General features: G+C 37.7%; 2 protein-coding genes across 4 annotated transcripts; one reads left to right on the forward strand and one right to left on the reverse strand.

Moving 5' to 3' along the window:
* Window positions 1-224: 224 nt before the first annotated feature.
* On the reverse strand, window positions 225-1,235 carry xcr1a.1 (chemokine (C motif) receptor 1a, duplicate 1; the record flags this gene model as incomplete). The annotated part of the gene is made up of 1 exon (XM_079245655.1): window positions 225-1,235. One exon carries the CDS (start codon window positions 1,233-1,235, stop codon window positions 225-227), a length of 1,011 nt encoding a protein of 336 aa, XP_079101781.1.
* A 2,087-nt stretch (window positions 1,236-3,322) lies between these two features.
* Window positions 3,323-22,082, forward strand: fyco1a (FYVE and coiled-coil domain autophagy adaptor 1a). 3 transcript variants are annotated; one of them, XM_079244913.1, is made up of 18 exons: window positions 3,323-3,377; window positions 4,123-4,234; window positions 5,087-5,193; window positions 5,425-5,550; window positions 6,012-6,118; window positions 7,645-7,788; window positions 8,218-8,311; window positions 8,418-10,910; window positions 11,947-12,039; window positions 12,750-12,868; window positions 12,949-13,116; window positions 14,652-14,804; window positions 14,954-15,186; window positions 17,497-17,668; window positions 18,862-18,936; window positions 19,086-19,296; window positions 20,006-20,115; window positions 20,236-22,082. In XM_079244913.1, exons 2-18 carry the CDS (start codon window positions 4,174-4,176, stop codon window positions 20,309-20,311), a joined length of 4,542 nt encoding a protein of 1,513 aa, XP_079101039.1. In that variant the 5' UTR covers window positions 3,323-3,377; window positions 4,123-4,173; the 3' UTR covers window positions 20,312-22,082. The 3 variants fall into 3 exon arrangements, with proteins under 3 accessions (XP_079101039.1, XP_079101040.1, XP_079101041.1); XM_079244914.1 differs by having other exon boundaries at window positions 17,515-17,668; XM_079244915.1 differs by having other exon boundaries at window positions 14,987-15,186.
* The last annotated feature ends 2,159 nt before the right edge of the window (window positions 22,083-24,241 follow it).

Genomic DNA, 24,241 nt, shown 5'->3' on the forward strand with positions numbered 1-24,241 from the left:
ACGTTAAATGGTGATGACAATTTGACGCAGACATATGTAATAAAAGACAGCAAAAGTCAAACTTGCAAACTCAGTAAAGGTTGATAAGTATTAAGCAGTTTCAATGATCCTCATAGAAATAAATCTGAATTTGCCAAATGAACAAAATCTTTAGAGTATTGTTGACAGTTGGCAATGTGGCAACATGTTTCAGAGGTAAATAACCCCCTACCCAAAATCAAGAACTAATACATTGATCCTTGTGACATAAAAGTTTGCATTCGAACTTGTTCCTCAACCGGGCTTTGCCTCCTCAAGATTCGATGCAGAATTGTCTTTAGATGTCGCCTAAACTTCACACCAACAAATGCATAAAAGACAGGGTTCAAACAGCAGTGGGAGAAAGCAATGAGCCGGCACACATGGTATGCATAGTCAAGCTGAATACTCACTTCACAGCTATCAAATGGTGCAATGAGACTGTCAGCCAAACCCTTCAAAAAGATTACCACATTGTATGGCACCCAGCCCACAAAGAACACAGCCACAATACATAACACTAACTTGACAGCCCTGTTTTTTGTGTGAGATCTTGCTCCAGTGATTCTCCTCAGTATTTGAATGTAGCAGAAACTCATCACTGTAAATGCAACCAAAAAGAAAACATTCTGCTCTGAGATACCAATGCTTTTCCATTTTGTTGCACTGTATTCACAGCCCTGGGAGTGTTTATCTTTGTGATGAATCAAGGTGAGGGAGCTGTAGAGGAGTGAGGGCATGGCTGCTGCAATGCTGATCATCCACATTAGGAAGGAAAGAAAAATCCCAGAACTGAGTTTTGGAGTACTTATATCAGTGAGAGGGTGAACCACTGCCAAGTACCTGTACATAGTCATGATGGTCAGAAAGAGAATGCTGCTGTAAAACCCAGTGAAGAAGACAAAAGTCACAACTTTGCAGATGAGCTCTGAAAAGATCCATCCAAAGATGTGGTAAATAGCCCAGAAGGGAAGACCAGTGGTGAAGACAAGATCGGAGATGGCAAGGTTGAAGATAAAAATGTTAGTTAGGGATTTAAGGTTTTCATACAAAACCAGAATTACAAGGACAAGGATATTTCCTATGAGACTCAATATGATAACAAGAGAGAAAAAAATTGGCATAACAAAGGATCCAAATTTGACCAACTCGTCTTTCTCACAGAGGTCATCTTCATAGTCTACATCATAGTCACTCTCATTAAAAAAGGTATTCATGGCTGGTAAAGTGGATGCACCTAGAAACCTAGAAGAGAAATATAGGATTAGTTATGTAATTTATTTACAGAACTATCACCCACATTTATGGTGCATAAGAGTAGTTAGGCATAAAGAACTTACCTCTTTTTTTAAGGCACTGATGTGCTGCTGGGTGTGATCCTGTGTGCACTAAATACAGACCTCAAGATGCTGTTGCTTTTATACTGAGTTTCTCTTCCTTATTTCTGTATGGGTTACATATCTACGCATTTGGTTCTTTGTTTGGTACAAATCTGCTCCAAAAATCTCTCCCGATATTTTACTCTATTTTATGTAGTAGACAGAACACAGTAATAGCATATAACATATGGGGAGAGAACTGTCAAGGTATTTTGAGAAAACCCCCCCATTGAGACGCTATGTTTTTTTCAAACTTCTCAAACTTATTTTCAAGCAAGACCCAAACGGCCAATCAATCAAAAAGTAGTTTGTTGCGCTTCATCCATTTAATGGACACGTGATTGTGATTTTTTCAAAGATTCATTGGCAACATAATTGATTAATCAATATGAAGCTGTTTTATTGTTTAATTCTCCTTTTCAATCAGGTAAAAATTAAAATGTACACATGCTTACTCTTCTCATGGGTCAAGTCTTTTTCTTATCTTCAATCACACTCACCTGACAGTGAGAATAAGAAGACCTATTACACCTAAACTTAAATCTCCCGAATGTTTCCAATCAACAAATGGTCCACTGTACGTTGCAGTTGTGGAGCTGTCAGAGCATAATTACACAAGTACAAAGGCTTGACAAGACCAGTTGTTCAAAAATCAGGGAACAACAGAAATATATTTCCAAGATACAACAGTTGAAATCAAATGACTGAAATTGGACATGAGTTGATCAATACTAGTAAATTCAATGACCGCAAATTATTTGAAAAAGTTGCTATATAACACACTAAGAATTTATAAACAGTTGCAAAATATAAATAAATATAGAAAGAGAAATGTTGGACATGCAAAAATAATCAAAACTTGGACATAACAGAACCAGACCAAAATTTTAAGATTAAAATGAGACACATAAAATATCTGGAGTGTCTGCAAAATTAAAAACCACCGGTCATTGACCAAAACTATGCTTGGTTTGTTTGTGTCAGACTGGAAAGTTAGGTCATTTGTAATTCATGTGTAGAGAATTGTGTTTGTGTACAGGGACACATTATTTTAATATCTATTAATGACAATAGTCATTAATGGATGACAAGTGTAAGGCTGCTTTGCTTTAATTATGACATCATTAACATGACATGAGAGCATCAGGTATTGTAGGAAAAACAAAGTTTTTGCAAGGTAGACACCGGGGTAGTTTTAATTATAAAAAATGTTTAAAGATTTACAGCAGTGTTGCGGCAAAAAGTAAATTATTTGAGGGTTGCTGTGGGCTAAACTCTGGTTCTGTGCCAGACGCGCGTTCAGTAAACTCCAATGCACTTCTGTCAGCAGCGACGCCTTTCTTCTTTCCATCCATTCAAAGTTTCAAAGTTAAATCTAAAATATGAATAAAACAATTTTCCAACTAGAATAGAATAAAACTTTATTATCATTGCACATTGTTCAACGAAATTAAAAAGTACAATCCTTCTTCACAGTGTTCAAAGACAACAGTTAAAACTGCATTCATTCTGGCAGTCACAAACCACACGATAAAAGAATCAACATCAACTATGCCTCATTCAGGGTTTCACCGCGGGTAGAAGTTGGTCCGTGCTCTTATGCATCTGTACAGTCTGTCTGTACTGTACACCTACACCAAAACACTCACCACCTAGAGGCTTCGCCTCACCAGTGCCCCTACATGAATATTCAAAACAGACCATAAACAAGGTTATGTATCATCTGTTTTCAAAACAACTCAGAAAAGTGTGACGTTTATGTGTTATCGATCACATGACTCCACTGTTTACGCTGCTACCGCAACCTAACTATCCCTTCTCTGTATCCCGCCTCTCAGCCTCACAATGATTGGTCCTGAAGCTACAAGTCGTATCGTAAGTGGGCAATCTTTTCTGTCGATCACGATAGTTCCAACAATTTTGTATGTACACGTAAACGCTCTAAGTTGATTGTTATGGGCTTGAGTCATATTTCTAAAAGTATGTTACAGTTTTTATTTCAGTGTTATTTTTCTACAGAAACCATTTAGAAAGATTTTAGATTATATCAGTTATCGTGTCCCGTTGATGTCACGATTATTTTCAAAATGTTTGTCATTTGATTAATATGTTAAAGCTGCGACCAGAGAGATGACTTTAAAAGTGCATTTTTTAGCTTCGGATGTTAGTTGAGTTTTGTTGTTCTTTATTTTTTAAAAGTAATATTTGAGCTAGAAGCTAATGGGTTATAAAACGTAGGTATATGTAATCTGAGAATCGCTAAACCCGAATTACGTGGAGTGAGTTAGCTGTTAGCTAAACAGATCTATCAATTATGCTAAATGTTGAATGTTACCAATCATGTAACATTGTCATTAACAATACGACCGTTTTTTTTTTTTTTTTTTTACGTTTGATTAAATTTTATTCAGCATACGTTTTCCTTGATTTGTGTATTTGACCTAGATATCTAGCATTAGATAGTCAAAGTCCCATCAGAAACGTAGGTACTATCAAACATAATGATGAGTTAAACAATGATTACCCAAATACTAGGCTTTTAAGGATGCTGGGGTTGATGGAGCTCTAATCCCAACAATCCATTTTTCATGAGTGATATAATCTTGATATAAACCTTTCACAATTGTGTAATGCATTTGTTTAAATCAGCTCTATGACAGAGTATGTTGGAAGTTTGCTTGTCTGTCTTTTGGTCCAGACTGATTATGATTCTCTGATTTGGCAGACTGGGTGTGACCCTGTAACCCCTGGTTGCCAGGGAGCAAGAGGTGGGGCCATGGCTGCTGGTGCTACAGTTGGGGAGAACCAACTCCAGAGGATTATCCGAGATCTGCATGGTACATCAGCTTTATGCGTGTGCTCGCCTGATTGTGTGTGTGATTGCCGTTATGCAGTTGTTGAGTGAAGGGAGGAGAAGAGAATTAGATAGGTGTGATTTCATCACTTCTGTTTGAGTACAGTCTTTACTGGTGGAACTATGTGACCTCTCACAATCCGATCATCTGGGACAGGAATCATCTGACCTCATGTTTGTATAGTAAGAGTATAATGGCAGCAACTGTCAGCATGCAGCGAGACAGGGAGAGTGTGCTGAGGGTGAATCCATCACAAGTATCTTTCCAGTTTTTGCGATGGATACGAGGCAAGTTTTTAACATACGGATTGGCTAAATTCAAAAAAGGGTAAATGGGTTGTAGTTTTTTTCTAAGAGTATGTATGTTTTGTCAAAATGCATTAAACAAGATAATTGAATATTTGCTATTGAATTTCCATCGTGACCCGATTCATTAACAGGATAAAGAAAGGTTGTGCTTTTCTGTATTATCTCAAAGTATTCCACATAAACAGTATCCATTATGTGTGTGTTATTCATTTGTGTGCTTTCCAAGGTTCATCTACATCAGGGTGACACAATTCGGTCCTATGAGATCGCAATTCAGCAGGTTTTTAGTGTATTCTTGCTCCAACATGCCATACTCAAATGAATGAGTCCTTATACAGAACTTGATAGGCTGCTAGGTTCATTTAATTTGATTCAGGTGTGTTGTGTGTGAAGCTGGAATGCACTGAATATCTGCTGGATTGCGGCCCTTGTAGCACCGAATAGAGTAGCCTGGTTATTTCCTGCTCTGTGACTTAACTATGCTACTGGGCTCTTAATTATTTACCTGTGTGTCTGTGAATTTCAGAGGCAGTTGCAGAGCTTGCAAAGGAGTACCGGGAAAGTGGGGAGCCAATCACAGATGACAGTACCAATCTGCACAAGTTCTCCTACAAACTAGAGTATCTCCTGCAGGTGGGATTCTGTCTACATTGTCACATCAAATTTAATGTGTTCTAGTTACCAACAGGCATAAGATACAGCTAGTTAGAGAAACCCCACCATCTATTTTCAGAAAATAAAATAGCGTGAAGACACAGTGGATACACTTCAGCTGATAAAAATTGTGTCTCTTTACTGTCTTTTGCGTCTTTGAAAGAAATAAAACATTCAGCAGTTTTACCTTAAGTTGCATTTTTCTTTCAGTTTGATCAAAAGGAAAAGACAACGTTTCTGGGCACCAAGAAGGACTACTGGGATTACTTCAATGACTGTCTGGTGAAGATCAAAGGAGCCAATGATGGAATCCGTTTTGTCAAATCCATCACCGAGGTGTGTTTTTGTTGTTTATAAAGGCACTACTAATGCAGAGTGCACACTGTTTATTAAAATTAGATAAGACCTAAGCAAATAGTCTTTAAGTCATGATATTCTTTTTACATTGCTGCATAAAAACTAGTGATTTTTATATGAAAGACTGAAACTACTGAATATATTTATATGGTTCTGATACAGAACAATGTTGATGTTATTCAGTGTCCCATGGCTTTTATAGTTTACCTTTTAACTTTTTTCTTTTCCTGGATTTAATTCAGTTTTATTTATTAAAAGAGCATTTGTGCATTTTGAGTTTGGAGGTTAAATAATTTTACTTTTAAGATGGTAAGCAATAAGATGCCATCATGTAACACTTGTTTTTCTTTGTATTTTCTGACATATGGAATATCCCTTGAGTGTGAGTAAGCACCTCTTTAAAGCTCTGTATAAAAGAATGTCTGTTTTCGCTTCACTAGCTGAAGACATCTCTGGGGAAAGGCCGAGCATTTATTCGCTACTCCCTCGTCCATCAACGATTGGCTGACACGTTGCAGCAATGCCTGATGAACCAGAGAGTCACCAGGTAAATCTGTCACACGCTCTGAAGTGTGTATTTTTTCATGTAGACTGGCACTTTAACCTAAAAAAAAGTAAAAACATCATTAAATTTGAATGAACCAGATTGTAACGCATGCATAGAGGTATTGTAAAACTTCCAGGAACAGGCAGCTTCGGAACAAACTTTATTTCCCTATTTATGCTTTCAGTGTAAAGCTGGTGTGCTGCATGATCAGATATTTTACGCCCTTATTTTGCTACTAGTGAAAAGAAGCTGCTGCATCTGTGAGGAGTTTGTGCAGAAATCAGGAGCTGTTTAACTGAAAGGAAGCATTAAGATTTTTGGAAATTTACCAGTCAGAGTCGGTGTGTGTGTTATACAGTAGAAAATAAAGTTGTATGAAAATGTTTGGGTGTTTTAGACAAAAATATCGACTTGGAAACATTATTTGACTTAAGTATACGGTCATTTTCTAAAAAAATCTTCAACAAATTATTGATACACCAAAGTCTAATTCTTATATTGGCATTTTTTTAGCCTTCCAGTTGCTGTGCGCCGTTGGGCAAGGGCTAGTCACTTAAATCTGGTTATAATGGGCTCGCTCACAGAAGCTAGGTGTTTAATGCACAATCAAACACCATGAAAGAGACTTCGAGGTGCTGCTTTGTTCAGCCCAAATTTTCTATTGCATCAAAGTGTAGTCCTTAACAAGTCCATCAGTACTTTGCCTGTGCAGTAAATTTTTCCTTCATCAATGCAGCAGAAACAGGATGACTCCATCCTTATTTCCTTATTTATGCTTTCAGTGTAAAGCTGGTGTGCTGCATAATCAGATATGAACATTTATGTTCATTTATCTGACATAAATGAACACTTACAAAAAGAAGGAGATAATGTAGTTTTATTTCCATCCAGTTGCCTGACTGAAGGACAAATCTGCAGCATTCAGTTCAACTCTAACAACCTGGCAAATGCAAAAGTCTTCAGATTTTTTTTTTTTCTGAAGCAAACACCGGTATTGGCTTGTGTAACAACAGTCATGTGATCAGTATGTGTTTACATCAAATTTACAGACAATAAAAAGGCAACAGCATTCCAGTGTTATTCATTTTGGATTAACACTATTCCAGGTTCACTCGTGTGCAAACTTCTAGATTCAGTTTCAGTTTGTTGTCATTCAGAAAAATTACATCAGAGATGCAAAATGAGATAACAATGTACAGTCACTGAGATAAAATTAGTAATAAATACTGATATTAAAGTGCATTTAGTGAGTTTTATAAATGTTTATTTAAGATAAAAAAAAAAAGGAGTTGAGACTCTAATCCTTCCCATCTCTCTGTTTATTCTCATTTTAACAATGGAGTGATGTCTAAAAATGTTAATGCCCTCCAGACGTCCAGCAAACATCCCCTGCTTGAAGCTCGAAAAATACTTGCAGTTTAGAAGCATTAAAGTGCCAAAAAATGTTTTTCTGTACAGTCATGTTGCTATTGTTTTTAGTTTTCAATGGCCTGTTGTAACCTTTACTCACCTCTCCTCTCACACAGCGACTGGTACTATGCAAGAAGTCCCTTCTTGAAGCCCCACCTGAGCGTCGACATAATCAGTCACCTGTATGAGCTTAATGAGGTGCAGTTTGATGTGGCTTCGAGAGGCCATGATCTCGATGCCTCCTGGCCAACATTTGCAAGGTAACAAATGAGAGAACCTTTGTTTTATTTCTTCTCGTATGGTGTTGCTTTTATTCAGTCTTCTTACCTGCCTTGTGAGTACAGATAAAAATAAACTTTCTTTGCTATTTCTGGTAAGTTTACATCATGCTGTTTTGTATTTGTGTTCAAATCAAAGCAATGAATGAATAAAAAGTTAAATAGAAAAATTGAGACAAGATGTTAAAACTCAAAAACACGGAAGGCTGTTTCTTGCATTGTGGGATGTTAAGTTGTGCCATGTCACACTTATTTGGACCAGCAGTCTCTTAAAAACTAGATAAGAAATCCTGAGATAAGTATGAGCATCTGGATCAACATGAAGGTCCTGCTAACAAACCAGCTAAACTAGCTTCATAATTCTCTTGCCAGGAATAATGACTCCAATACCTTATTTTTTCTCTTCAAAAGGAGGACACTGGGAAGTACAAATTCCCCTGGCCACATATGGAAACCACCCAGTCGGAGTTCTAGTATTAACAGTCTGGCTAGCAACTACTCTCAGGTACTACTCTCAGATGGTTGCCTCTAAGAACATTGTAATTTCATAATAACCTTAAGAAATATTTAACTCCTTCCATGCTTGTCTAATTTCCATTTCAACCATCTAGCAAGCCCACGAATTCCCTTCTAGCCCTGACTATGGACACGGTCTGTTGAATGATCTCAATGAGTCTCTCCCTGCCTGCATGGAAGACGTCAGCACAGTCGAAGCACTTCGCTTGGAACTGGACCAGTCTGAGCTTAAGCAGCAAGAGCTCCTTGATAAGATGCAGCAGCTGGTTGAAGAGGCATCTGAACTCAGAGGAGTAAATGTTGAGCTTCAGAGACAGCTTGATGTGTCACTCGCTGCCCAAGAGGAGCAGAGGGGCTTGCAGGGGGAACTGAAGGCTCTGCGGGGGAGAGAGGAGATTCTGTCCAGAGAACTGGAAGCATTCAGGATTGAGGAAAAAGCCAGGGATGTTCAGCACAGCTTACTTCAGGAGAAGCTGGTTGCGGCTGAGGGCAAAAATTTAGAGCTCATGGCCAAATTGGATGGTATTTTGAATGAGAAGGGCCAGCAGGCTGCCAGTTACTTTGATTCAGCACAGAAGATTCACGAATTGTTGGACAGTTTGAAACAGGCAGAGAAAGGGAAAATGGAGGCTTTAGCTGAGCTGGATGAGAAGAAGAGGCACGTAGAAAGGTTAGAAGAGGAGCGAAGCGTTAAGGAGGCAGCAGCAAAGGATAGAGAGACAAAACTTGATGCATTAATAACATCGGGGTCTGAGGAAAAAGCCAAGTTGGAGGAACAATGCAGGATACTTGAAAAGCTGCAGGTGGATTTGACATTAAGAGAGAAAGAGGTACATAACTTACAGAGGCAGTTGCAAGACCTCCAAAGATGTCAAGAAGAGAAAGAGAAAGAGTTGGAAGAGGTGAAGAAGAAGGCGCAGGAAGATATCGATGAAATACAGAGGAATACCGGAAGTTTGAAGGAGACTTCAGAAGCAGAGATTTCTGCCCTTAAAGCTCAGCTTCAGAGCAAAGAGGCAGAGCTAAGTTTGCTCCATGAGACAGTTGAGCATGTAGAAGCCAAGAACCAGAGCCTGGCAATGGAAAAGGACAAACTGACCACTAGTCTCAATGAGTGTGAGAGTAAAATGAAAGAGCAGGCTGCAGAGATGGAAGATTACATGATGAAATGTGCCAGTCTAATGGAATTAAAAGAGAAGCAGTTAACTACCTTGAAGAAAAATGAGGAGCTGCAGAATGAGATGACGGAAAACAGAGCAGCCCTCGAGGCTGAATTAGCAGCTCTAAGGGCATCTGAGAAACAACTTAGAGGCCAGCTGAATGATACCGAAATCACAGTCGGTGAAAAAGAGAAAAGACTGCGCGAAGAAAACTGCAAGCTGGATGAGAGTCTGCAGCGAGAAACAATGGCTGCAAAGCTATTGGAGGCGACGTCAAAGCGGCTGGAGCAGGAGAATCTGAGTCTACAAGAGGAGCAGGAAACAGACAAAGCTGCTCTTTGTCGCATGCAGGCAGAATTGAAAAATTTAAAGGGACAGATTGGTGAACTGGAGAACAACCTCGATGCTGCACGTAAAAACGAAGCCACTCTCAAAGAGCAGCTCCAAGCCAAAGAGGCCCAGTTAAGTAGTAAAGAGAAGGACCTTGTTACGTTGACGTCCACATTAAAAGCATTAGAAGCAAAGGAGAAGGAGCTTGAGACTGCCAAAGCCAATGCAGAAGCAACTTGTGCGAAACAGTTAGAGATGATTGAAAGGGCAACAAATGAGAAGCAGGTGATGGAAATATCACAACTGGAGAGGAGCGCAGTCCAAGCCAAGGAGAATCAGGAAGTTACAGCTGAATTAACTGTGGCTCAAAGCCAGCTGGAGGTTAGGATGGAAGAGGTGTCCAGGCTTCAGGCAGAGATCCTGGACCTAAAGGTGCATGTGCAGAGATCTGACGAGGAAAAGCTAAAATCCCAAGCACAGCTGGAGGTCACGGAAGCCCAAAGAGATGAGCTCAGGTCCCTCACTGAGCAGCTTAAATCCCAAATGGAGGCGCTGAATGAAAGGCATGTAGCGGAGCTCATGGAGAGCAGAAAGAAAGAAAAGGCTCTCATTGAACAACATGATCAAGAAGTTGCTGCCTACGCCGAGTTGGCCATCTCTGCAGCGGCCATGCGGGAAGAACTGTCCACCCTCAAAGCAGAAAACAATAAGCTGGCATTAGAGAACAATGACACCCACGAGGGTCTTCACAGAGCAAACACTGAGATGGCAGAGCTGGGAATGACCATCTGCAAGCTGAGTGCAGAGAAAGAGGAGGCCAGAGAACACTGGGCGGAGAACACTGCTAAGATTGAAGAACTAGAGAAAGAAATGGGGCGATTGAAGGAATGCACAGAGGAACTGCAACTGGAAAACAGCCGTCTGCAAGAGGAGTTAACACAGAGGGAGCTGCTTCCAGAGACTGTCTCAGAACTTCAGGAACAACTGGAAAAGACAAAGAAACAATTGCAAAGCGTCAAGGACTCCTGTCGAGAGGAGTTAAAAGCTGTCAAATTCCAAATGAGCTCAGAGAACATGAATCATCAGGTCCAGATGAAGGTGAGTTTGACTGAATGTCAGAGCTATGATTTGTAGTGCATTGACAATAGCTCATTTTTAATAAGTGGATTTCTGTATAGGAAGATGTTTCAGTCCATCGATTTATTCCAGACCAAGATACAAGTATCCACTCATACACCTCTAATCAGTATGATTTGGACACACTTCTTTAGAAATAAAGACATTTTTAATGGTACTGTGCATCTGGGCAGCCATGAACCTGAGTTATGAATTGTGATGTCTTGGCTTTCTCTTCAGTATCATATTTAGTTTGTGGCCCACAGTAAAGAATTACAGAAACTAATGAACTGGTGAACATAAACATTGGTCCAGACATTTATATATATATTTTCTTTTTTCAGCATGAAATTTCACTTGATTTCTACATTATTGTCTTCAAAAATAGTTTGACCAGCATTGACTGATGATCTGATGCCTACAAAACTTATAACTGTTTCTCTGAGCAGCAGGTGTATTTTCTATATATTTTATTATATATTCAGATGATTAACTTAGTAATACGTTGATAATCAGTACGAGGATTGTCATCAGACCTCTCCATTTATGAGTGGGTTTTTTTTTAGTTTTCTTTTAGGTAAGATCTGTTAATAATTTAAAAGACTCTATATTTAATTTTTCAGTTTTACTGCATATCCAATCAATCTGTAAAGTTATCAGGCTCTACTTTTCATTATTTAATCCTAATTAGCCCTCAGAGACGCATTTAAAATCAATAAAACCTCACTGGAATTTGACTAAAAAAATCTTAAGTGTCCTTAAATGCACAGTTATATGCATTAAATAACAGATGACAAAGACAAAAATATTATGGAAATAGTTAAAAATGTGCTTCTTTCAGTTTGATCCAGCTATTTTTAATTAGGAAAATGGATTCAATTACTCAAATAATGGCGTGAAATTATCATCAGTCAGCTTTAATAATGTCCAACAGAGAATTATGTAATATTTGTAACAAGCCTGCTTGTTCCAGTTTTGAGTTTTAATGTATTTCCTCCCACATACTCTCACATTTCAGAGTGTGAACGAACAGTTGGACAAGGAGAAAACCCAGCTGCAGGAGGAGCAAAGGAATGTGTCAAACTTGCAGGCTAAAGTGTCAGAACTGGAGGTTTGTGTCTGTCGAGTATTAAAAATTTTAAATGTAGGAATTTGTGATTACATCATAAGTACAAGCTGTACTGTGATGGTAAAATATGTAGCAGAGCATGTGATTGTTCATACTGCATAAAGTTGTCATAGATAAAATTGCCTCATGTATTACAAAATGGATGATGTTCACATGGACCTTCTGTCCTATATTGAAAGGTTTAGTTGACATAACTGCACAAAACATGAAATATTCAGATTATTTGTGTGGTACCTAGTAGGAACAGTAAATTATGAAGAAGTAGACTGATTTTTTGGTTGTCTCTTTTATTTATTTTTCCTCAGTTACAAAGTACACTTTTTTCCTTCCTTTGATTGTAGGATGTAAAAGAGATGCTAAACAGCCGTGGACCGAATCAAATGATATACTTACTAGATTGTCTTGTGATCATAATTTTCTTTGTGGTTTTTATTTTAACAGGTTTGCATTATAAAATTCCAAATTTAAGGAATTTTTTAAAAGATTTTATTGCCAGTTTCAGCTGCTTAATTGTACAACAGTGTTTCTAGTTTATTGTTTATGCATGTCTCTACACATCCTGTTGTACAGCAAGACTGTTTAGCATCCTTCAAAAGAGCGATTCAAGATCATCAAACAGAACATTTATGTGAACCTTAACATAAATCATATCTTTTTGATGATGCAAATGTTTCTTGTTTATTTTGTAAAAGGCTATGAACGAGGAATATTTTCAGCTAATTGGAGAGAAAGATGCTCATATCACAAAGACAGAAGCAAGCATTCGTGAGAACGAAGATGAGATTCAGCAACTAAGAACCACATTAGAAAGGTGAGGCCATGATCATTAATACTTTTAAATTTCATGTTATGATTAGTAAATTGTGCAGACTAACTATTGTCTCTCTTCAGTGTTGAGGAGGCACACTTGGCTGTGCAAAAAGTGTGTGAGGAATTGAAGCAGAAACTGAAGACAACAGAAGCTGACAGGCAGAGCCAATATCTGAAGCTGACTGCAGAGATCGATGACCTGAACAGAACCAAGACCAACCTTGAGGAACGGCTCATTGAGCTTATAAAGTATGACCTCTTCCTACTACATCTGTGTGAAAGGCTGGTAGTTAAAATAGCCAGAGGGACTTTCAATGAAAGATGAGTTCAGCTTTGTTTTCTTTTCAGTCTCGCCACTTTGTTATATTTGCTGAGTACCTGCATTTTATAGTCACTGTGATATGTGGAGTTTGAAAAGATTCCTCCATTAAAATAATTTGTCCCGGTTTACTTGACAGGATTGTGATCAGTGAAAATTAGGTCATAAAGGCAGGATAAGTAAAAAGTCTTTGAATCCTAAAACAGTTCACTGAGATTGGGCGGGAAAGAAAGTGAGAAGTGAAGTGTGATGGAAAACATCTGCGGAAGCAACAAAGAGCTTTTTCTGCATCTTTCACACTCCATAGGCTGAAGCACAAAAACATCGATCAATTCCTACTGGATGTGCACACATGATCTTTAATGCATAAATGCCCTTATTTATTTTTCCTTGAAACCTCTTTCAGTGCTCCAGATTACAGAATTTTAAGCATTATAAACAAAATCATAGTTAATTTAGTGCTAATTAAACATATATTTTATTTTAGTTGAGCTAAAGATTAGACGTATCTTTTAATTAAAAATCATTTACAGTTCTCTCCAAAAGTAGTGAGCGGAAATATTTAGTCAAATATGCAGATTAAACAGGAAATGTGTTGAAATGTGTAAACATAAATGGGAATTTGTACTATTCTAACAAGCTTGAAAAGTCAGTGTTTGATATGACCGATCGCATTCTTCAATCCTTTTAGATAAACTCGTAATGTCTTCAAGCAGTCTTTAGGACTACCTATCTAGGCTTGTTGAAAGACTTTCTAAAGTCCTTTCTTGAATGCTGACTGCCTTTTGATTCATTTTCTGCCAGCAGGATTGAACAATGCTTCAATAAGGTCTGGAAGATTCATCACCTCTAGACCTGTTGCCCCTGGTTTTCAGTTCCTGTATCGTTTACCATATTTTAGCCTTTTGTCCCAGTTTCCCTTCCTCAAGTCGAGCTTCAGAAGTGGTTTCAGAAAGGCTGACTTGGACAGTAGCTGTTACAATGAAAACATTTCTAATGAGGTTTTTGCCAACAATAGACGTATTAACTGAGAGGCCAAATACATCTCTCTGGTCCTTGCAGGACTGTTTTCTAGCCTTTAAGGTAGCCTTTTCAGAAGCTGTTCAACAGCTGTAGTTAGTTTTTTTTTTCCATTCGTCTTCCACTGCACACCATGCTGAGATATGTCAAGTAAAAATGCATGAAAAAGCAGTCAGTGTACACATGAAATCACTGAAAGACATTTAGAAAGTTTGCAGAACTATTGTTCAAAGCCACTAAGATTACAAGAAAGTCTTGCTCTTTGATAGCAAAATTCAAAGAAATGAGGGGCAACGCAGGACCACTGTGCAATACTTTACTTTGCAACCAGCTTCCAGTCTCAATGTTTAAGCTCCAACAGGGCACAAATAACACTGCTGTTAAACACAATTACATCCATGTGAATTAAACACAAATGCATTTTATTTTTTGTGAATTTTATCAGGGACAAAGATGCTCTGTGGCAAAAGTCAGACGCTTTGGAGTTTGAGCAGAAACTACGAGCAGAGGAGCGCTGGTGGTTGGTGGATAATGAGGCCACACATTGTCTCGGCTGTAAGGGTCAGTTCACCTGGTGGTTGCGCAGACATCACTGCAGGTGGGTTTTTTAAGTGGCCACCAGGGCCAACTTTACTTGCCCTAAATTGATTTTCATCCTTCAAAATGCAAACATTTACATTTTCTGAACGTCATAACTCTGGTGTTATCGATGGATAAATATTTATAACTTTGTTTTGAATTATTCAGGCTTTGTGGTCGCATCTTCTGTTACTACTGCAGCAACAACTTTGTCATGACCAAGCACAGCGGGAAGAAGGAGCGCTGCTGTAGGGACTGCTACACCCAGCACAGTGCAGTGGTGGAGAGGTTTACAGAGGCAGAGCTGAGTCCATCGGATGTGCAACCACCACCTCCACCTGGAGCTGGTTTGCAGCCGCCTTCTGAGCCAGCTCCATATAAACCAACACCCAGAGTAACAGGTGAGAGTTAACGTTGGGAAAAGTGCACAGTCTCCACAGCTTGCTAGCATCACAGTTGTGTAATTGACCAAGTTTCTTGCTATTGTTTTCTGAGGTTCAGCTTTAGAGTAAAACAGAAGTGAAAAACCTCACCTGAGGAACAATGGCTGAAACCGGTAATGCAGAATTTCAGTTTAGTACACAAAAAGGGAAGAAAGTGACATTTACACCCAAAGGAGGGTTATTTATATTATACTTTTCTTTCTGCTGTCTGATTTCCCTAAACAATTGAAGTGCTGTGTAAAATGTAATCATCACAGAATACAAAGTAGGAGTTTTTGTTTTATTTTTAAGGCGCTCAGTTAAATTTAGATAAGCATTTTGTCTGGGAAAAAAATTTTACAGAAAGACATGTAATGAAAAGAAAAAAATACCACAACTATCTCATCACAGCTAATAATAAGTGCAGTGGTGAAGTCCAGGGTATACGCAGGTATACGGAGTATACCCACTTCTTTTTCAGTCAGGATTGAGTATACCCACTTCTAAACCCCCCTGTGATGCAGGCTTTTACTTTTACAAAAGTCTCTATATATACGTTGCTCAGCAGCTCAGCTAAGGTTACCTATGATACACTGGTGCAGTTAGCCGTCAGCTGTGTTAACTTTAGCCTGAACATAGACATAATAAAGATATACGGTATGTATATATGTCTATGAGCCTGTCTCTCACTAGTCTGTGTGCCAGTCCTTTCATAACTCTTCCTCCCTAAAACCAAAGAGCAGAAATAATGAGACAAATATACTGAACAAATTTTGGGGTGAACTAAATAGTCATTTTTTCTGAAATAGTGTTTTTTTTGGAGGGGGGGGCTACTTTTCTGGGGGGGGGGGGGGGGGGGGGGGGTTGTTTTTGTTTTTTTTTTTTTCTTAAAAAGGGTTAAAAATTGAGAGTATACCTACTTCTCGGGGAACCACTACACCAATGGTTAAGTGGCAGTGGGTCAGCAATCTGACTGCATGGGAAAATGGCATCCCAGAGAGAGGAGGAAGAATTCAGTGCTTGGACAGACGAGTGGGAAATTTGTTGTTTCTAAAAATCCACTGATCCTGAAGAGGAAATCTCTGCATGGCCTCAGGACATTTTGTCACTACACACAAGATGATCTCTGCATGCAAGTTAAAACTCAACCATGCACAGAAAAAAAGCACCAATATCTCCTCTGCTGAGCTCTTCTTTGTCACATAGTGTAACTGTTTCAGACAAAACCTTGGTACAGTAGTTTCATACCGAGCTCATATGAGTCCGCAATGAGTGAAATAACCTTGTCTGGAAATAGTTGAGCATGGAAGCTTTTTCACACTGCGCACTCAAAAATAGAGGTACCAGCTTGTACCTAAAAAGGCACAAATGCTTGTCGCTGGGGGTGTACTCTTTTGAGAGACATTTCTGTACCCTTCAGTTCTGGCCTATTTTTGTACCTTATCAAGTTCAACCTCACCTTATCAAGTTGTGTTTTTTTATGTTTTTCACAGCATTAGGCCTGGTCCATGCCACTTAGCAATATTATTGTATATTTAATCTAATAATAATCTTCAAAAACTCAAAATACTGACGTTGTGGGCTACAGCAAGTGTTGTGCGTCTAAACCGGTCTTAACAATACATTTCTTTTGAGGCGACTTTTTACATTTTTTTTTTATAAAATCATCAAATATCAGTTGTAATATGTGGTGAAGTCGTAGGAGGGTATACTGATTGCTGAAGCAAAGCTGGTAAAAGTCCCAGTGTGCACTATACGCTGTAAAAAATAGTCCCGGTACGCAAAAGAATAGAATTTAAAAGTGCTGGTACTGCGCACCGCTGCGTACCGGCCCACTTAAAGCACTGCTGCTAACAATAGTTTTTGTCACAACAAACATTTTTCGATGCTACAAGTACCCTTCTGGTTAAAATGGTACAAATTTGTACTTCATGTCACTTTGAACCCTTTTTCATACTCTGAAGGTGTACTTCTGGTCGGTTCAAGACCAGTATTGTACTTTTGAGAGAACATTTCTTTGAAATGTACCTATCAGTACAGAAATGTCCCTATCTTGTACCTCTACTTTTGAGAGTGTGTCAAGGAACTGTTTCTGCTACTTGCATCAAGTTTAACATGAGGATATGTATACAGACATACATATCAAAAGTTTTTGTTAGAAATAAAATTTAATTGAATTTTTTTGTTATTAGATTTTTTTTTTTTTTTTTTTTTTTTTACAAGATTCAAATTTTTTGATTGTACATAAAATATGTTTGCATTTGTGCTTTTTTATGTTTTAAAATTTAGCTAAACATTTCCCCCCAGTTTCAGACCCTAGTAACACATCTGATGATGGAGCTTTTGATATCATCACAGAAGAAGAGGTGAATGGCGTCTACGACAGCGATAGCACCTCTCAGACCACAGGAGGCTCCCAGGAAGGAGAACAAGACCGAAGACAAACGGGAGTGCTGGAAGCGTGAGTGTGTGTTTTTCTCAATCTCAGGACAGAGCTCGTGGATAAGACAAGGTTAACCGGATCAATATTTAAGTCATCCTTCCTAAATAAAACTCAGAGAAAAGTTTGAAAACAATTTATAACGCCGTATTTTGCTTATGCAATTACAGCATTTTTAATCAGTACTATCAATAATTCACCACAATCTGTCAGAGTTTAGCAGATTGCCCATTTATCATGTAACCTGTATCATTCAGTGAATCAAATAACAGCTGAGTCACAATAATGAATACACTTAATGGCACATTTCGTTGTGAGCATTTTGCAAAAAAATTTAAAAACCCCCCCAAAAAAAAAAAAAAAAAAAAAAAAAAAAATATATATATATATATATATATATAAATATATATATATATATCTCCCCTTTTTTTCGAGACTGTAAGTTGCTCAGGACTATAAGTTGCATTTATTTATGAGGCCAGCCAGAAAAGTTATTAATGGATCGATATGTTTACATGCACAGTTAAGTTAAGCTATGGCCATAACTAGTCTAGGACATTTAACTGGACTACTCTATTTGTCCCTGTCAATAAACAAGGAAGCAAAATTTATTTCTAGATTAACGTATGTCAGACTTCATTATGATATGTTGAGTACTCTATTGTGAGCACTTAAAAAATTCAGTTTAGTACGATGTCAGACGGACATGTTTACAGTTCTGTTTTGATTGCTCTGACATAATGTTTTTTTTCAAAGATTATAGAAATGCATGACTGTGAAGATTGGAAAAAAAAAAGATTTATTTCATGCTTGTTTCCTGAGTATTGAATTATATTGTCACGTCATCTCAGGTTTTGCATCTCCCAAGATGATTGGAATAAAATGTACTTTCTTTGTTAAGGCAGTGCACAAAAACCATCTGCAATACTGCAATACACTGCGATAGTGTAAAGGTTAAGCATATTTATGTAAACTTAAAAACACCCCTGCCCCCTACCCAAAAAAATTGAGCTATTCATTAAGATGCACAGACACTGATCTGCAGGTAAAATTCAGAATCCAATTTAAATGCATAATCATAAAACCTATCCCCAAGATATCTGGGAAGACAAATGGGTGGACCCTGCAGAGAATCATGGTAGTCTGTCATCATTTCTCTGTCCTCCATTAGGACATTGCTCTTACTGTGGATTTTCTCATGTTGCATTTTGCAGAGCCACAGGAGATGAAGAGCATGTTCCCACTGTTCAGGATTCAGAGATTAACCTTCTTAAATCAGGAGAAGTCACGTGAGTGTCAGCTTTAATGTAATTCATACATGTGAAATTAATGAGTCCCCATGTGAATTAAGAGTCCTCGCTGCAGCTAATAAAGGTACATTTCTGACATCCTGGTCTGTAAGGGATCATGCACCTTATATTTTGAATTATCATTACAGGATGGTCATTCCTCTCAGCACAGATGATATCTCTCAGTTTGGCGATGGATCCAGGGAGCTCTTTGTCAAGTCCAGCGGTTACAGTGTCATCAATGTTGCTGTGGGTTACTGTGGGCCAACTATCAGCTGGATGTTTTCCTCTGAGCCCAAAAGCATATCGTTTAGTGTGGTTTATCGAGAATCCAGTGAGACCCAAGTGGAACAGTCAAAGGTAGAGCTGCTTTCTGCCTGAAGTTTTATTTTAACACGTTAAGGAAACATGTTTTTAACTTGACCTTATTTGTCACAGCTCTGAATTTTGTCAAGATATTTTGCCATCATTTTTTCGCTTTGACAAGTCTGACTATTGGAAAGTTCTGAAAACTACTTCACAAGGACAAATACATTTTCAGTTGTTGAAAACATAAAGTGCAGTAAACTCACACATTATGTCTCCAAAGCAGAAGTTATTACCACACACAGCAGGCTGAAACTGCAAACCCCCAACAGAGAGCAGGGTCATTTCAAAGATGGCAGACTGAGGAAAAACAACAGCAGGTCGACAATATGCACTAAAAATGTCAGGGGTTTTAAATAATTTATGACATGTCATCTTATTTTCACACGCGCACATCCTGACAGCTCCTGATATGTGGTTTTTCTTTCTTTTTTTTTCCCATTTTAAACTTCACTGAATTAAAAATTAACCAAGTTCTCAGGTCATAGGTTGTAGATTTTTTTTTCAAAATGACATTATGTAATATGTTATTGCTATGAAAGACAGATGGTCAAATAAAAACATGACCATTTGAGTGTTATTAATTATATCATACTGTATAATGAATGATCCAGAGAAAGGGACATTTATTACAAAGTCTTTTGGTGAGTCCTTTACATAAACACAGATCCGACTGAAACCAGTGTTTCTGTTCTGCTCACAGGTCCTGATTCCTCTGACTCGCTGCAATTCCCATAAAGAAACAATTCAGGGACAACTGAAAGTCCGGCACCCCGGCTTCTACACGCTCATCTTCGACAACTCCTTCTCTCGGTATGAAACGCCCAAAAATCTGAAGATTTTTAAAAAAAAATATATTAGCTGAATGACAGAAACATGTCATGTGCAGACTGTTTGTTTTATTTCGACGCCTTCTCCTCTGTTTTTCAACAGGTTCATTTCTAAGAAAGTCTTCTACCATCTGACCATGGAGAAGCCTGTAATCTACGATGGAAGCGATGGTCCTTGACTGCAATCTGCAGATTTTTATGATTGCTTCGGGATGCAAACCAAGTCTTTTATATTTTTAAAATAGTTGTTTGGTATTTAATTGAAATGTTTTGGTGGTTTGAAGTGTGTTTTAAGCTAATCAAAAAAGCTTAAAACAGAAGAATGATGTTTTTGAAAAATATCTATGCAAGTATATATCTATGTGTTGTTACCACGCATACACAAATATGTAAGTGTGTTTGTGTAGTTTATTTAGACAGACTTCATTATTATGTTTTTGTCTTTGGGATTTTGTTGGACCTGGTAATACTTAGGCCTCTCTTTTCCCAGATATGTTAAATCATTAGGAAAGATGATTCACCGTAGTGACACCACACTTTATATGAATACCATTCAAACAAAACAGTGCTGTTGACAGTGCAAATATTTACTAAGTTTTTTAGTGAATGCACAAATTTATGGCCACTTTGAATAATTTGTGCAATCTTTTTTATTTATAAATTGATAATTCTGAACACTTTTGCCTCTGCTGTTGTGCAGAGGAAAGAAAACACTGACAACAGCTGGTCCAGAAAAAAGGACAATTTGTTGCTTTATAACAAAGCATCAGCTTTGTGGAAATCTCAGGATCAGGACAAACAGTTGTCTTAACTTCAAAGTAGGGAAGGAGATATTTACCAAGAGAATTTTTTACTATATTGCTTAAAATCACTTTCACTCCAATTCCAACAAATTAAATGAAAACTCTAATACAAAAAAATAAAGATATTGTCGTCGCCAGTGGAACGGACAGGGCTGACAAAACCCATCCAGCTGTTTTAGCCAGTCCAATCCTAACGATTGTGTTGATATGCTTACTAAACTCAGCTGCCGCACGGTTTGGTGGTTGGAGGGGTGACTTTGGGGGAGAAGTCTGAACAAAGGGAATTAGACTTTTCAATTGTGTATTTTCAGAATTTAGCTTGCTTGAACTGTTTTCCTAGGTCTCCTACCCTGCCTTTAATGTTTTTTGGAAAGAAACAAAATGACAAAAATTGATGCTTTACTGTGTCAGGGAGGAGACCAGCACAGTCGCTTGTCCCATCCTGTTTCTCATCATCTATTCAAAGACATTCTGACTGTTTTCATCGTAACAATGACTGTCAGTTATAGTGAATCACTGAGTCAGCTAAAGAGTCACTGTACTTTTAGGTGCCTTTTAAATATTATTGCCACAACTTTCTCTGCTTTTGTAATTGTTGATTTAATCTTGTTCTCTGCACAAAACACACCATATGGTATAACTTCATTAACATCTAAATCACATCATACACAATACAGTTATAGATTTTGAAATTTGCCTAATATTTTGTCAGTTTTAGTGAACACTCATTTAGTTTTTGTTTTGCATTACCCCACCCCTTTTTATAGCAAAAAAACAAGGAAAAAAAGTCACTTTTTACCTCGAGGCTTTAGTATGTAGCAAGAAAACTTAGCGTCATTTGTTTTTCATCTGTGTTGGATTTAGGCCGCATATTTTGAACAGTTGTATATCTGTGCAAAATTATATGCAAAGCCTCATATTTTCTCTACAGAGCTGCACTTTTTGATAAGCATTTTTCAAATTTTGCAAATAAAATAAATCAGTTAGATTTATATTATCTTTCTCGATGAACTTTTACAAGTATGGATTTTTTACTTGCTCTTTTTATCATTGTCAGGAGTAAAATGCACATAAATAATTTCAGCACATACTGAGGGTAACTGATGAGAGATGACACCAAGTAAACATGAATAAAATGTGAGAGTGATGATGTCTGACGTACAGGGATCTGTGTGTGGTTTATTGTGTGGCAACATGAAATGTCAAAATATGACGATTAACACAATACTTGTGCATATCCCCTCAGCTGATGTCAGTAAACAAATATTGTTAGCAAAATGAAGTTCATGGAAAGGGAAGTGATCTTTAAGGTTCGACAACACATTACATAGAATGAAACCATAAAGGGTCAAAGCTTAGTTTGGTTCCATGTCAATTGTGAGACACAAAACAACAAGAAGGAGAGCACAATATAACATATACATACACAAACGATCAGAAAATTTTGGAACATAAAAAAAAAAAAGAAAGTCACGGGCCACTTCTAAAACTGTCCAATGTTGCCTTGTGCATGCCCAGGATGGGAGATCAGATCAAAGTCAAGATTCGATGCAATTTGTTGTTTTTCCTTTACTAGGCTATTTATTATGAATTGTCTGGGAATTATGTGTCTGTAAAGTGCCCCGAGATGACATTGGGAAGTAATGCAATACAAATAAAGCTGAATTGAACTGAACCGAATAAAGATCTCACGAGCCACCTCAAGAAAAGATTTTAATTCTAACATGTTTGTTGTAAATGACCTGTAAACCTCAGATACCCAGTTGACAGCATGCAATGTCCTCCTACATGTTGATTCTACATCAGTAATAGGCTACCTCTTGATCATAATGCAGCATTTATACAGCATATTATAACCAGAGCTCTCCCTAAACTGTAAACCCCACCAACAGCAACAAGAATTACAGTGCTACAGAGCTACTGATGATCATAATATGCTATTTACAAATTTAACATCTTTTTACTCACTTTAGGCTTGATTTTCCTCCATTTTTTCTTTGTATACTTGTATAGCACTTGACTTTATGTACATGTTCTTTGTCTTATTTGTTGTTTTTGTTGTATTTCTGTGGCAGTGCTAGAGCACCACTTACAGGCCAATAGTACACAATTTCTCACGGCTTCATGTGCAAGCAAACACTCATTGAATCTATTCTGTCTTAATGGAAGACTTTTTAATACTAACAGCTTTAGTGTTTGTAGAGTAGTGATTAAACAATGTAGGACCAATGTCAACAATTTGTGATTTTTAAAAAATATATAACATTGTTACGAGCTTTTACAACATTTATTTTTCATTTCACATGTAATAATAAGTTAATTATTTCCCCAAAAATCAGAAAGGCCCACTTTACTTTTCATTTCCAAGTGCCACCTTTTTTCTGGTTGAAAGCCCTGTCCCCCCAACCCGCCCCTCATAAAAAACTTTTTTTTTTTATTGCCGCGCCTGCTTTTCTGAACAACCTTAATGGAATAAACAGAGTTGAGAGTAAATCATTTCACTTATAAACCTAATGTATTTTCCCAACATGTTTTTGCGTGTGCGAACACGCGTGCGTGTGTGTACTTAGCTTAAGCTTAAAGTATGAGATTAACTTTGCCTTAAAAAAAAAAACAAAAAACAAAACAAAACAAAAAAAAACCCAACAGTGTTTGTTCTTAGGTATAAACATGTGAAACTACGTTTTTGTCCCCCTGTTTCAGCAGCCCACTGTTTCCCGTTTTTTGTGTGGCTGTGGGGATGTGGCAAAGTAATATATCTGCAACCATTTCTGACTTACAGCTTCAAAGTCAGGGTTTTATTGTGGGCACGTATACCGGAAATACGGCTGTCTGGTTACTGCGTGTTTGACACGTGTGTTATCGTCTCGTAGAAAGCGCACAGCATCCCGTCCTGCCAGAGTGCGTCTCAGGAAAGCGCTGCGCTAGGACGCAGAGGAAGGAGCCGACAGCATGTCCTGCCTCCGCTTCACCAGGATTGTTTTCACTCTGGTTTTGGCTCAGACTGTGAGTACTTTATTTTAGCTCTGAATGTTTGAAACAAAAGCATGTGTATAGGATAACTTGACTTACTCTGCTAAGAATGAGCGAAATAACTGGATGTTGTTGGCACAGCTGTTTCTTACAGGTGACACATAAAATAAAAAAAAAATAAAAAAAAATAAAAAAAATAAAATATATATATATATATATATATATATATATATATATATATATATATATATATATATATATATATATATATATATATAAAAATATATATAATATATATATTAAAAAAAGCTAACCCTTGAGCACACACACATC

This window comes from Telmatherina bonti (assembly GCF_933228915.1).
Source record: "Telmatherina bonti genome assembly, chromosome: 8".
Classification (NCBI taxonomy): Eukaryota; Metazoa; Chordata; class Actinopteri; order Atheriniformes; family Telmatherinidae; genus Telmatherina; species Telmatherina bonti.